At 45.0% G+C, this 15,747-nt stretch overlaps 1 protein-coding gene across 1 annotated transcript in view; it reads right to left on the bottom strand.

Moving 5' to 3' along the window:
- Positions 1–2,219: 2,219 nt before the first annotated feature.
- The window catches only part of ARMH3 (armadillo like helical domain containing 3), a gene marked incomplete at its 3' end in the record, with an annotated part of 562,435 nt that continues 548,907 nt past the window's right edge, over positions 2,220–15,747 (bottom strand). The window contains exons 26-27 of the mRNA XM_079715021.1: positions 4,513–4,629; positions 2,220–2,312 (exon numbers count right to left, since the gene is read on the bottom strand). Of these exons, the coding sequence (XP_079571147.1) occupies positions 2,220–2,312; positions 4,513–4,629 (210 nt within the window). The remainder of the gene's footprint in view (positions 2,313–4,512; positions 4,630–15,747) is intronic.

A 15,747-nucleotide genomic window follows, 5' to 3' on the forward strand; every position in this document is an offset into this window, starting at 1 on the left:
GAGTGACCTGCTGAGACGGAAAGCTTCAGCTAAATTGACCCCAGCACATTTAGTCTCTTCAGCTGGATTAATTTACAAGCACTTGATTCAATTAACCCAGCAGGAATTGTGGTGAGAGTTCAAGCATGAGAAGTGGACAAGCAGCCGAAGGAAGGATTATGTTTGGGAGTAATGTCCTACTCCTGGCTTTTCCCTGACTCTGGAGGGTCCTCCACAGACCTGGTATAGACATTGGGGCATGGACAGGGCATAGAAGGCTCCTTTTGGGGTTAAATTCTAAGAAAGGATGGGATTCCTATTTGGAGTTCTTAGAATAGGTGTATGTAAATGGGCCAAGAGATGGGATTTTAAAATGGAGGGCAAGGAGTGCTTTGCTTATTGCCTCATGCCCTGGACCTGCCCTTATTCACTTCATATGAAAGGCTGGCAGGAATCTAGAAGCAGCCCAAATAGGCTGGCTGGCCTCCTTAACACCACATTTTGAGGTAAAGGGATTTTCTTCTTCCTTCCTTCCAACCAAAAGGCAAGGGAGGCTACAACTTCTGAACTGGACGGCTTCCACTAGGACCAGGAGACTGAGAAACAGAGCGTATAAGGGGTTCCCTAACCAGATGAGACCAGCACCTGGGAGATTACCTTAACTCTGTCATTGAGAAAGGGGTTCTGGGTAACAGAGATTAAGGGGAAATAGAAAAGACACTAAAAAGACTGTCCCACACAAATCAATTTTTAATAACTTCAACTTGCCACCCGCTTCCAGCTCCTGCTCCTCTGGGGTTTATCACTGTGGAAAACACTAAATGCCCCAGGCTGGACTATCCATCTAGTGATCAGAGATGACCCTGCCCTTGATACCTTAAGAATCTACAACTATACATGGCAGCACGATGGTGGATTCTCTGGAATTTGCTCAATGTTGGAGTCGGAACTCTGGTTCCCAGGGAGAGCGAGTACCCCAAAAAGATTTGAAGCCAAGTGGAATAGCAGCCGGGGAGGTCCCAGACCTGCTCTCACGGCTGGATTCTGGTACTTACTCCCAGATTCTTCCTGTGCTGCTTGCCCCCTACCATCCTGAGGGCTTTAGAAAGTGCTTTAGAAAGGGAGGATCTCAGAGCAGCAGCTACTTCAAAGGCAGCTGTGGGGCAAGAAAGCCTACAGTAGTAGTCCCAAGGAGGCTGTCCAGAGAAGGGACCATAGGCCAACTTCCCAAAGGTCGGCCTCTCCATGATGCTCACCTGGCCTGTTTCAGAGCCTGGCCCCAGCAAGTTCTCTCCCTTCCAGGCCCCAGACCACAGCAGGAACAGATTCCTCCCCAGAGGAAATTCTCACGCAGGCTGGATGTACACAACAGCCGGGTGAGGGGGTGGAACACGTGGAGGGGAGCTCAGCAGACACAAGAAAGGCTCCCAGAGGAGGGGGCAGCGAAGGAGGTGGGGAAACTGCTGGAAAGGGAACCAGCAAAGTAGGCACCTGAGGGCTCCAGAAAACCTGTCCATGTTTATTTCACACACACACCCTAAAGACAATTTAAACCAGATTGAAAATAAAAAGCTAAGGTGGTGACCCTGTAGTGCTTACGAGTCAATGGGCTGGAAGGCAGGGCAACGCAAACAGGTACTCCTGTTGCCAAGAATCAAATCCACAAAGTGGTGGTCAGACAGCAGAGGAGTCAGCTCTGGATTCAGAAAATAGAAAAAACGTATCCCATTCCTACCCCACCCTAAGCCTGAGCTAAGGGTCAAGTGCCGGTGGGGGCAGGGGACACAGATTTCTGGGCACAAAGGAAGCAGAACTGGCTCCCCCTACATCTGAGAGTTAGTCTGTTTTCAGAAGCCTAGGAGAACCACTGACCCCCCCCAGGTGTTGGCATCACCCTAAGGCTTACCGAACAGCTCCTGAAAATTAGTCAGTAGCCACAACTTGTAATCTCAATTGGAAATATGAGGGGTTGTTCAGAGAGCCCACCCTGGAAGTCCCCACATTTCTGAAGGTGTCTCCCTGTGCCCACCCATCCTCTCCCCAAATAAGATTATCCTTGGCTTGCCCATCCTGGCCCCTGCTGTCCGAGCTCCACTGAAGTGCGGCCTTCACCGAGACACCTCGGTGTCTGTGTTTTTCTCCAGCTTTGGGAACAGGCCCTCTCCCCTCGCCCCCGCCTCCAGCCCAGGAAGCCTCATGGGTAAGGGCAGTCAGTGGCTGCCCAGGTATGCATGGCAGCCTCAGGAGATAGTGGAGAATTCCTTGAGCAGGACTTCCTGGCTGAGTGTGTGGAAGGCCAGGTTCCTCCGGACGTTGGTGCTAATGGATCGAACCTGGGAAAAGGTGAGGGAAGGTGGGGGGGCACAGGCAGAGAGAAAACAGGAGAGAGTCCGTTACAAACAGCAGAGGGCAGTGCCTGAAGCACAAGGCCAAGATGCAGTGCTAGAAGTTTCTCTCTTAGGAAATGAACCCTTAACATCTATCATCCCTGCAGGTAAATGAGCAAACAATTCCGTGATAGTCAGAAGAAAACAGAAGTTGAGAGACAGGAATCCTAGTGGATGTGAGAAGAGCATCTGAGCACCTGATGAGGTAGAAACAAGCACAGACAGGGAAGGAGGGCTGAGGTCAGGCCTTTGTCCTTGCCTCAGCCAGGCAGAAGGGGGCCTGATCTGGTCAGTGGTCTAATGGAGGAGGAGAAACTGAGGCCAGAGGACTCATGCTCTGGAGCTACCTCTCTTTGGATGTGTTTCGAGTCTCCTCAATCTCCTTTTGTATTTATCTACTTTTCTGGGTTGGAAAGAACATTTAGACATGCAGCCCTTGTCTGTCACTGGATGGCAGGAGTATGATCCAAGGAGGCCAATAGCCAGGATCAGGTCATACAGCCAGTGAGTCCCAGCTGGGAAAGTAGGACCCAGGTTTCTCAACTCCTAGTCCAGCACTCTCCATTGCACAAAGATGCCTCCCCACTTGAGAGGAAAGTCTAGCTGTATCCTTGCTATGTCCCCACTGCTTATGCTTTCTACCCACAGACCAAGAACCTTGCAGAAGTCCTGCCTGTGTCAGCAGGAGAAAAGACCTGTGGGAAAGGGGTCAGAAGGCCAAACTCCCTGCTCTGAGTGGGTTGTAAGAGGAATCCAGCAGACTCTGGAAGGAAATTCATTCATGGGAAATAGAAGTGAACATCGAATGAGAGACAAAGCAGGGGAGGAAGGAGAAAAAGAATGTGTATCTGTCTTAGGCCCCAAAGCCCAGGGAGCTTTTCTTCAATTTCTGCTTTGCTATGGGAAACTTAATGAAGTCATCAGGCAGGAAGCAGAGGAAAGGGCAGCATGGCAAACAGCAGGCAGCTCAAGCTCATTAGCTCCAAACCTAACCAGACCCTCTTTGCTTCCCTGTGCCAGAGGTACAGATACGAGGAGAAATGAGTAAGGCACAGGCTAGTGCCCAAAAGCCTCAAGAGCTGCTTGAACTCTCTCCTCCACAATCCTCTTCATCTCCCAATAACTTGCTGACCACCCCATAAAAATACTGTACTCTGCTATCTTCTTATTACACTAGTGGCTTCCCTGTTCCCAACTAACTCAGCCCAGAGTATATCTGCCTCATCTTGGGGAAACCCAATAATCCCAGGAATGCCATGTCAGGGTCAGAGTTGGGCTGGGTTTAGCACAAGACAGGTGACCTAAAATCTAGCACCTTCATCATGGACTGGGCATGGGTAAATAAAAGCTGGGCCGATGCAAGTTCTGCCCCAGCAGTGGGAGGTCTGAGGACATGGGAAGTCGGTACACAGGCCTGTGTGCCCTGGTCTCAGCCCCCAGCCAGGATGATCATGCACAACCAGGCAGGTGGAGTGGCAGGAATACAGGGAGGCTGGGCTTTTCCTGAGAGCATCCTCTGAGCACAGGACAGGACAGGGACCACCAACAGGGTAAGTCCAGTTCTGTGGAAATGCTGACTGGGAGATGGAGTAGGAGGCAGAGCAGATGTTCACTGGCTGCAGGCGGCCCAGGGAGGGGCTGCAGGAAGCTGAGTGACTGGAAAGTGGGAATGGGGGCAGGGAGTGAAGACTGGAGAACTAGACTGGAAGGGCACTCAGACCAGGACCCAGTTAGGAACTTAGGAAGAAGTGATTACATAAGGAGGAGAAGAATCAATTACTCTCATTAGTTACTCTGAGGACAGGATAAGGAGTAATGAGCCAGAGCTGCCACTGGGAACACACGTCAAACTCCAGGCCCAGCTGGAGCTGTGCAAGGGCTGTCACCATGGCTGCAGAGGAGAGGTGGGCACTGCTGCCTCAGGCTTCTCACCCTTCCCAGCCTGGCACCAGCACTCTGGGGAGTATCTTCATCTCTCACTGCCTGGTCCTTCCTGGACTGCTTTGGGAGATAAGTTGCAAACCCAATCCAAGCAGGCCCCTCCAATCTTATTTCATCAGCCTTTGCCCACCTGCACAGTAGAACCCAGTGGCTGGGAAAGGGCCCTTAAGAGACACAGGCAGAGATGGAGGCGGGGCACACTCACCAGCTCTTTGAAGAAGGCGGCTTCCTTGTGCTGCTCGGAGTAGCGCTCATACTGGTCCAGGCCATCTTGCAGCTTCAGTGTGAGCGTGTCATAATTGGCTCGCACTACCTCTAGCACCTGGGGAAGTCAAGGGCCAGGTGGGGCTTAGTCCACACGAACCCTGGGTCATTTGGCCCCCACGCCCCTCCTGCTGCCCTACTGCGTTGGATTTAGTCTGAGACAACACCCCCAAGAGACCTTGCTCACTACTTATTACCCTGAAAAAAGCCTGGCCATGGGGAGTGATTCCTCAGGTTTCTGGGGCCATGGTTTTTTTTTGTTTTTTTTTTTTATTGAAATATAGTTGATTTACAATGGTGTGTGTTTCAGGTGTACAGCAAAGTGATTCAGTTATACATATATATAAAAATATATACGGAATTCCCTGGCGGTCCAGTGTTTAGAACTCCACGCTTTCACTGCCGAGGGCATGGGTTCAAGCCCTGCTTGGGGAATTAAGATCCCACAAGCTGTGTGGCGTGGCCAAAATATATATATACACACATACATACATATTCTTTTCTTTACATTCTCTTTCATTATAGGATATTACAAGACATTGAGTATATAGTTCCCTATGCTGTATGGTAGGTAGGACCACTTTCTAATCTCTTCCATCTCCTGCCTTTCCTGACTAGTCCAGCCTGATCATCAGGGCTGTTTACTGCGGGTATGGTAAAGAAGCATGAGAAGAGGTGACAGAACAGTGAGTGTCGGAGCCCCTCAGTATCCCTGATACCAAAGATGCATTCTCAGCCATATCCTGCAGCCTTCTCTGGCCAGGCTGTCAGTTGCTCAGTAAGACTTTGCCAATGTCTCCTTCCTTTTCCTTTTCTGGGAACCACATTTCTTCAGTCCTGGGATGTTCCTCAGCACCATCTGCCACTTGTTTTCATCTCCCAATGCCAACTCAGTCTTCTTATCCATTGCCTGGATGGAACTTTTCAGGCATCCTAGCCTTGGAGTGTAGGAGACACTTTCTAAACTAAGCTAGAGCTTATCTCATCCTCTTTTGTTTTGATGAGGGCTCCCTCCCCTACTATGCCTCTGCTTTCTATGGGGGTGGATTCAGACCTCCACTAACTCCAGGAACCTTGGATCTCTGTGGTTCCAGAAGGAAAGGACTACCAAAGCCAGTCCTGATATGACTTCGGCTTATCAGACCATAAATCAAAGACAAGGACAATCAGTTACATCACGAATATTTAGAGGTGAACTAGCCCAGCCCCCTGCTGCCCACTGTAATGAAAACTATTTTGTATATATCACGTCTATTATTAGCAAGACCAGACTAGTATTTAGAGAGTGTAGTACTATCTTGCCAGCTTGAAGATAATTATATTTGGGTTATACAATGATTAGTTACATCAGAAGATGTAGATCTTCTACATTAAGTTAGAAGAAGTGAGCTGGGTAGAGAGGAGAGACCAGGAGAGTGAATAAATTTTCACTGTGGCAATCTGTGTGATAGCTATTTTTCAATTTGATCTGACCTGGGAGGGAAGTGTATGATGTCATGGAGAGCTCCCAGCTCAGTTGGGAGTCTTGGGAGGAAGGAGTGTGATGAGGGAGGCTTAGCTCCAACAGAACGTAGGGGTGAAGGGAATAAGCTGGAGTCAGGACTGAGCAGAGGGACTGAGAATGGATTCCTGAGGGGTACAAAGGTGCCTCTGGGCTGTTCCCTTCACCAGTTCAGTCTTGTGCCAGGGCAGACTTCACCTAGTGGCAAACACTTCTGCCTGCCAAGAATTCCTGAGGAGAAAGTAGGGATGGAGAACACAGGCTTGTGTTCCTGAGTTTGGGAGGGACAGCTAGGTCAAAGGTCTGGTCCAGATTCAGGCTCTTTCCCTCCAGACACCCCGCTCCTCAAGGTCACTTTGCTAAACTATGTCTTACAGACTCTAGTATAGGCTGGCTCCTTTGCTTCTAATTCCATTTGTCAGCTCTGTCGGCAAGATGACCAGTACCCAGCAACGCCAGTCACCCACGAAGTAATCTGGCCCCCTCATGCACGTGGTCTGTGCTAGTGGCTGAAATATCTACGGCCAAGGTCTTGGCTCAGAAGTAAATGGCTCAAGCCCAGAAAAAGGCAAAATTCCAGAAAAAGGCAAGATGGAACCAGCTCCCAGGAATCAGGCAGAATAAAATAATACATGCTTTTCCAATCCCTGAACTCTGGGCAGCTTCAGCAATGGCTGTGACCCAGCAACCTGGGCTCAGCCTTTCCTAAGGGGTATCAGGTGCCAAAAGACAAATACCATGCTAAAGCTAACTCCTGAGAAGAAGAAACAGCACATCAAGAGATGCAAGGAGAGCCTCAGGCAAGGCCACCCTGATCACCTGGGCTTTCTCTCTTCTTGCCAGGGCAGAGGGGAAGGTATAAGATATTGCTCAGAACAGGGATTTTTTCTTTCCCAATAAAGTTGGCTTTTCCTGGAAGAGCTTAGTTCAGTTTCTTGCAGGGAGGTGACAGCAGAGAAGGCCCCTGAGCTATCAGCTCCTTGGAAGGAAACCAGAGGCCTGGATGGACTTTGTACATGATCTCAGCTCTCCCCTTGTCCAGACATTGCCCAGAGTCGCGTTCTTCCCTGGCCCTTTCTTGTGTTCACCCAGCCCCTGCCATTTCCTGCCCATATCACTTCTCTTAAATTTCCAAGAGAAGAAAACATTCTAAGCTCAGGTCTGGGCCCCAGCCCATTCGGAACTTCAGAGCACTAGGGATACATTCCTTGTCTGGGATCTTCCTTTCTGTAGCTTAAGACTTTAGGACTATGTCCCATTTGGGCCTCCCTCACACTCAACACTGGCCTGGGACATGGCAAGGGTAGTAGTTAGGCAGAGGGTAATATCCCAGAACCCTTGTACCTAAAGGCCTCAGGCTTTACCATAATTTGCCGCCTCAATTTCTGACTTCCTGGCAACTTCAAAGGCCCTTCTTAGGCGGACATCCCTCCCTAATCAATCAGGTAACAGTCTACACCCTAGCACAGCCCACCTTCTTTCACCAGTTGTTGGGCTTGTGGGCTTCCTAGAATATTTCATTTTCTCTGAAAGGACCTCATCTGGCCTCTCACTCTTCCTCTACTTTCCCAAAGCAGCTCCTCCCCAGAACTGGTTATGTGTTTACTGTGTTCAATGTGTTTCTTTTCTCCCAGAAGCAATAAAGGTCTCTCCCTAACCTTGGAATCCCACCAGTCTAAGGACAGCCCTTCAGTGGCATTCTCACAATTAAGTGGCAGTCACGTGCTGGACAGCTTGTAAGAGGAATTCTGATGATAGAGAAGCAAAAAGCCAATTCTTCTTCCTCCATAATCCATATTTATTCTTCCAAATTCAGGATTAGTTAAAGCTAAACAAGAAGCACTGCAGGGACTTCCCTGGTGGCAGTGGTTAAGAAACTACCTGCCAATGCAGGGGACACGGGGTCGATAACCTGATCCGGGAAGATCCCACATGCCGCAGAGCAACTAAGCCCGTGTGCCACAACTACTGAACCTGTGCTCTAGAGCCCAAAAGCCACAACTACTGAGCCTGTGTGCCACAACTACTGAAGCCCATGCACCCTAGAACCTGTGTTCCTCAACAAGAGAAGCCACCGCAATGAGAAGCCTGTGCACTGCAGCAAAGAGTAGCCCCCGCTCACCACAACTAGAGAAAGCCCACGTGCAGCAATGAAGACCCAATGCAGCCAAAAAAAAAAAAAAAAAAAAGCAATGCAAAGATGTTCTCCAATTAAAGACATTGGTGGGTCACAGTCTGGGTCTAGTAGTGCCTAGGCCCTGAAAAAGAATCTCAACCAACAGCTATTAATTTTCAAAATAACGTAGTTAAGAGAATGGCTCTAGAGCCAGCCTGCCTGGACTCACCCTAGCTCTACCACATACTAGCAGCAGGGTGGAGCTGGGTGAGCCCGTTTCCTCATCTGTAAAATGGGGATAATAATAACGTTCATCATATAGAAGATTAAATAAGGTAATATATATAAAGCGCCAAGTATGCTGCTTGACACACAAGCAGTACATAATAACCATAGCTGTTATTATTATTATTATTTTAATTTTACACTGGGTTGAGAATCATTTCATAAGTTTATTTTATTTTTTAATTAATTTATTTTCTGTTTATTTTTGGCTGTGTTGGGTCTTTGTTGCTGCATGCAGGCTTTCTCTAGTTGTGGCGAGCGGGGGTTACTCTTTGTCGTGATGCACGGGCTTTTCATTGCAGTGGCTTCTCTTGTTGTGGAGCACGGGCTCTAGGCACGTGAGCTTCAGTAGTTGTGGCACACAGGCTCAGGAGTTGTGGCTCGTGGGCTCTAGAGCACAGGCTCAGTAGTTGTGGCGCATGGGCTTAGTTGCTTCGCAGCATGTGTGATCTTCCCGGACCAGGGCTCAAACCCGTGTCCCCTGCATTGGCAGGCGGATTCTTAACCACTGCGCCATCAGGGAAGCCCTGTTATTATTATTATTCTTTCATTTTAAAATGACTCCATGAATAACTGCTTTTTAGGACCTGAAATTCCAACCCCTGCCATAAATGAGCAACCTTTCCCTTCTCCCACTTTCTGGAAGAGATCTGTCTTCTACAGGCTTCCCAATGAGGGATTTCTGGTGGAGGAAAGAACACCCTGCTTTAGGGTTTGTGCTTTAGCAGGTACAGGCAGGCTGAGTGGCAGGCTCTCTTCTGAAGAAACAAACATGCTATTACTACTGATTTCCTCACTGAAATTGCATCATAGCTAGATTCTCAGCACCCTGAAGGAAGGCACCCAGTTTTACATTACAGATTTTCCACAAAGCCTAACACAGTCCTAAGGAACAGTAAACATTCAACATGCTTGTGGACTAATTTAGTAACACTCAGGCCCAACCAAAAAGGAAAGGAATCTCTCATCAAGGTTGCACAATAGGGGAGTTCCCTGGTGGTCTAGTGGTTAGGATTCGGCTTTCATTGCTGTGGCCTGGGTTCAGTCCCTGGTCAGGGAACTGAGATCCCGCAAGCTGCGCACGGCCCGGTGGTGGGGGGAAAATCTCATGATAAGATTAGAATTAGACAGTACACCCAGCCAGTGCACTGTTCTCAGCACTCTTATAGGCTTCTAAAGCCCAAGTCCTGCCTTTAAGGAGCTAACAAGCAAATGGGGAATCAAGATAAACCACCATGTAAGGGCATACCCACATATATAAGCACATAAACAGTTGGGCCAGTAGAACTAAGTGTGGTTTGCAGTCAGCTGCATAACTGACCAGTGAATGGGCAGCCTGGTTGAAACAGTATCACATCTTTTAAGACAGGGAAAATTAAGGAATCCAAAGTCTCTTCTCTTTTGCCTACCACCTAATCCTACTCAGCTAATTCAGATTGCAAAATTCTCTCCAGGTGGACATAGCCTAAAAGAGTCATGATGACCAAGAAGACAGTTAACTATCAGGACAAAATATCAGCCATCCAAGAGCTTCAGTTTCAATTCTTGCTCTTTTAAGAGAGTTGAGGGTTGAATCTTTGTAAATGATCAATGTAAGGCTGGGACTCTGGCCCAAGAATAGAAGGAAAAAATGGGGAAAGGGAAGAGAGATGTTTTAGTGGATTATCTTTAAAAATATATTAAAATGCTCACTATAACATACTGTTTCCAAAATCCACTCAGGACTCTACTCTAGGACTTCCCTGGTGGCGCAGCAGTTAAAAATCCACCTGCCAATGAAGGGGACATGGGTTGGAGCCCTGGTCTGGGAAGATGCCACATGCCACGGAGCAGCTAAGCCTGTGCAGCACAACTACTGAGCCTGCACTCTAGAGCCGGCAAGCCACAACTACTGAGCCTGCGCCCCTAGAGCCCATGCTCCACAACAAAGAGAAGCCACCGTAAAGAGAAGCCCGCACACTGCAACGAAGAGTAGCCCTGGCTCGCCACAAATAGAGAAAGCCCGTGCACAGCAACAAAGACCCAACACAGCCAAAAGTAAATAAATTTATTAAAAAAAACCCTCTCCTCCAGTACCTGAAAAAAGAGGAAGGAAAGAAGAAAGAGAATGAAGTAAAATGGACAATGCATATTAATAGTTAATTCAAGGGAAGTTTCTCTGAAAAGTGTATGAATTTTAAAAAATTTAGTTGGGTAACTCAGGGTATACTGTAATATTTTAAAGTAGTTCAGGACTTCCAATTCCACTCATGATGGAGTAACCGAAAACTAGGGAAGAAATACCTCTTTTCATACATTGTATAAAAGGCAGTTCAGGACAGGAATCCTGAGAGAAAGAAAATATAAGGTGAGCATGAAAATCTTGCTGGGCTAAGGAGACACACTAGAGTTTGGAGAGGCAAAGGTGGCTGGCACTTGTGAGGCAGGTTACCAGAAAGAAAAGAGTTAGGCAGAGAACAGAGCTTCAGAAATTTATGTAGGGTTCCCACTGAATCTGCTGCTGAATAAGAATCGCACGTATAAGGTAAAATTCAACCAGTTCGAACAAAAAAATGACTAAGGATCTGTTAGCTGAACAATTCCCAGAGCTCACACAGGACTGCAAGGTGTATGAATTTTGACCAAGCAGAATGAAAAGTACCTGTTGAATATGTATGGCATTCAAAAGAGGCATCAGAACAGTCACACCTTAATTATAGAACTAAACTAGGCCTAGAGTTAAAGGCCACTATAAACCTACCTTAACAAAGATAAAAAGAAATTTCATGGATGAAGGTGGTCAAAAGGTACAAACTTCCAATTATAAGATAAATTAGTACTGGGGATGTAATGTACTACATGCTGTATGGTATGGTTGACACTGCTGTATGGTATATTTGGAAATTATTGACAGAGTAAATCCCAAGAGTTTTCATCACAAGGAACACCCCATTCCCCGCCACCTTTGTACCTATAGGAGATGACTAATGTTACTAAAGTTACTGTGGTAAATTTAAACAGTACTATATGTCAATTATATCTCAAGGAACACCCCATTCCCTACCACCTTTGTACCTATAGGAGATGACTAATATTAACTAAAGTTACTGTGGTAAATTTAAACAGTACTGTATGTCAATTATATCTCAATAACACTGGAAAAAAAGATCACCACATGAAAAAAAGGAGTTTCAAGAGAACACTGGCACTCCACAAATAATTTGCTTACCTGCCTCAATAAAGTCCAACATTATTTAATAAAGATAACAAAATCCAGCACTTAACTATATAACATTCACAATGCCCAGTATCCAATAAAAAATTATCAGGCACGTCTGGGCTTCCCTGGTGGCTCAGTGGTTAAGAATCTGCCAGCCAATGCAGGGGACATGGGTTTGAGCCCTGGTCCGGGAAGATCCCACAGGCTCCGGAGCAACTAGGCCCGTGTGCCACAACTACTGAACCTGCGCTTTAGACCCCGTGTGCCACAACTACTGAAGCCCACGTGTCTAGAGCCCGTGCTCCACAACAAGAGAAGCCACTGCAATGAGAAGCCCGCGCACCACAATGAAGAGTAGCCCCCGCTTGCCGCAACCAGAGAAAGCCCATGCACAGCAACGAAGACCCAATGCAGCCAAAAAAAAAAAAAAAAAAAAAAAAAAAATCAGACACGTCAAGAAGCAGGAAAATGTAACTCATAACCAAGAGAAACATCAATGAATAGAAATAGACCCAGAAATGAAAGAGATGATGGAATTAGCAAGGACATTTAAAAAGCTATTATAATTATGTTCAAGTGTTTAAAGACAACCATGAACATAATAAGGAACAAAGTGGAAGGTATAAGGCACATCACAATAAAACTGCTGAAAGTCAATGTTGAAGACAGAATATTAAAAGCAACGAGAAGGGGGATAAACACATTATGTACAGAGGAGCAAAGATAAAAATTCACAATTCTTGTCAATAACTATACAAGCCAGAAAACAATGGAATGATATGGTGCCAAAAGAAAAAAAATTGTTAGCCCAGAAGTCTATATCCAGCAAAAAAATCTTTGTGAAATGAGGGTGAAATAAAGACCTTATCAAACAAATAATCTGAGAGAATGTGTTGCCAACAGTCCTACAACTAGAAGAGATACTTAAAGAAGATCTTCTGGTAGAAGGACAATTATATTATCTGGATCTATAAATAGGAATAAAAAATACTGGAAATGGTAAATACACAGATAAGTGTAAGAAATTTTTACATAAATTTGAAAACTAGCAAAAAAGATAATTGACTCTTTAAAGCAAAAAATAACAATCTAATGTGAAATTCATAAGAAACCTAGAAGAAAAATGTCTGACAACAGTAGTACAAAGAACAAGAGGGAGACAAATGGAAACACACTATTTTAAGGTTATTATACATTACATGAAGTCCTGTAACATATTTTGAAGGTACACTGTGGTAAGTTAAAGATGCGTATTGTAAAACCTAGAGCAATGACTAAAATAATAAAATTAAGAGGTATAGGGCTTCCCTGGTGGCGCAGTGGTTGAGAATCTGCCTGCTGACGCAGGGGACATGGGTTCGTGCCCTGGTCCGGGAAGATACCACATGCCACGGAGCGGCTGGGCCCGTGAGCCATGGCCACTGAGCCTACGCATCCGGAGCCTGTGCTCCACAACGGGAGAGGCCACAACAGTGACAGGGCTGCGTACCGAAAAAATAAATAAATAAATAAAAATTTTAAAAATTAAGAGGTATAGCTAAGAAGTCAATATTGGACATAAAATGGAATCATAAAAAATACTCAGTTAGAAACCATTTCCACTAAGATCAGGAACAAGACAAGGTTGTCCACTCTCACCACTATTATTCAACATAGTTTTGGAAGTTCTAGCCACAGCAATCAGAGAAGAAAAAGAAATAAAAGAAATCCAAATCAGAAAAGAAAAAGTAAAGCTGTCACTGTTTGCAGATGACATGATACTATACATAGAGAACCCTAAAGATGTTACCAGAAAACTACTAGAGCTAATCAATGAACTTGTAAAGTAGCAGGATACAAAATTAATGCACAGAAATATCTTGCATTCCTATACACTAACGATGAAAAATCTGAAAGAGAAATTAAGGAAACACTCCCATTTACCACTGCAACAAAAAGAATAAAATACCTAGCAATAAACCTACCTAAGGAGACAAAAGACCTGTATGCAGAAAACTGTAAGACACTGATGAAAGAAATTAAAGATGATACAAATAGATGGAGAGATATACCATGTTCTTGGATTGGAAGAATCAACATTGTGAAAATGACTATACTACCCAAAGCAATCTACAGATTCAATGCAATCCCTAACAACCACTGGGATTTTTCACAGAACTAGAACAAAAAGTTTCCAAATTTGTATGGAAACACAAAAGACCCCAAAGAGCCAAAGTAATCTTAAGAAAGAAAAACAGAGCTGGAGGAATCAGGCTCCCAGACTTCAGACTATACTACAAAGCTACAGTAATCAAGACAGTATGGTACTGGCACAAAAACAGAAATATAGATCAATGGAACAGAATAGAAAACCCAGAGATAACCCCACGCACATATGGTCACCTTATTTTTGATAAAGGAGGCAAGGATATACAATGGAGAAAAGACAGCTTCTTCAATAAGTGGTGCTGAGAAAACTGGACAGCTACATGTAGAAGAATGAAATTAGACCACTCCCTAACACCATACACACAAATAAACTCAAAATGGATTAAAGACCTAAATCTAAGGGCAGACACTATAAAACTCTTAGAGGAAAATATAGGCAGACACTCTATGACATAAATCACAGCAATATCCTTTTTGACCCACCTCCTAGAGAAATGGAAATAAAAACAAAAATAAACAAATGGAACCTAATGAAACTTTAAAACTTTTGCACAGCAAAGGAAACCATAAACAAGATGAAAAGACAACCTTCAGAATGGGAGAAAATATTTGCAAATGAAGCAACTGACAAAGGATTAATCTCCAAAATTTATAAGCAGCACATGCAGCTCAATATCAAAAAAACAAACAACCCAATCCAAAAATGGGCAGAAGACCTAAACAGACATTTCTCCAAAGAAGATATACAGATTGCCAACAAACACATGAAAGGGTGCTCAACATCATTAATCATTAGAGAAACGCAAATCAAAACTACCATGAGGTATCACCTCACACCAGTCAGAATGGCCATCATCAAAAAACCTACAAATAGGGCTTTCCTGGTGGTGCAGTGGTTGAGGGTCCGCCTGCTGATGCAGGGGACATGGGTTCGTGCCCCGGTCCGGGAGGATCCCACATGCTGCGGAGCGGCTGGGCCCGTGGGCCATGGCCGCTGGGCCTGCGCGTCCTGAACCTGTGCTCTGCAACAGGAGAGGCCACAACAGTGAGAGGCCCGTGTACCGAAAAAATAATAATAATAATTCTATTTCTATATATTAGCAAAAACATTGGAAGTCAAGGCTTAAAAAACCATTTAGGAAAGATATCCCATGCTCTAGGATTAGAAGAATTAACACTCTTAAAATGGCCTTACTACCCAAAGCAATCTACAGATTTAATGCAACCCCTATCAAATCACCCATGACATTTTTCACAGAACTAGAACAAATAATCTTAAAATTTATATGGAACCATAAAAGACCCAGAATTGCCAAAGCAATCCTGAGAAAAAAGAACAAAGCAGGAGGCACAACCCTCCCAGACTTCAGACAATACTGCAAAGCTACAGTAATCAAAACAGCCTAATACTGGCACAAAAACAGACATATGGATCAATGGAACAGAAGAGAAAGCCCAGAAATAAACCCACACACATATGGTCAATTAATCTTCGACAAAGAAGGGAAGAATATACAATTGAGAAAAGACAGTCTCTTCAGCAAGTTGTGTTGGGAAAGCTGGACAGCCACATTTAAATCGATGAGTTTAGAACACACCCTCACACCATACACAAAGATAAACTCAAAATGGCTCAAAGTTTTAAATATAAGACATGACACCATAAAATTCCTAGAAGAGAACACAGGCAAAACATTCTCTGACATAAATCATATCAATGTTTTCTTAAGTCAGTCTCCCAAGGCAATAGAAATAAAAGCAAAAATAAACAAATGGGACCTAATCAAACTTATAAGCTTGTGCACAGCAAAGGAAACCATAAACAAAACAAAATGATAACCTACAGGCTGGGAGAAAATATCTGCAAGCAATGTGACCAAGGGCTTAATATCCAACATATACAAACAGCTCATACAACTCAATAACA

Source organism: Hyperoodon ampullatus (assembly GCF_949752795.1).
Source record: "Hyperoodon ampullatus genome assembly, chromosome: 1".
Classification (NCBI taxonomy): Eukaryota; Metazoa; Chordata; class Mammalia; order Artiodactyla; family Ziphiidae; genus Hyperoodon; species Hyperoodon ampullatus.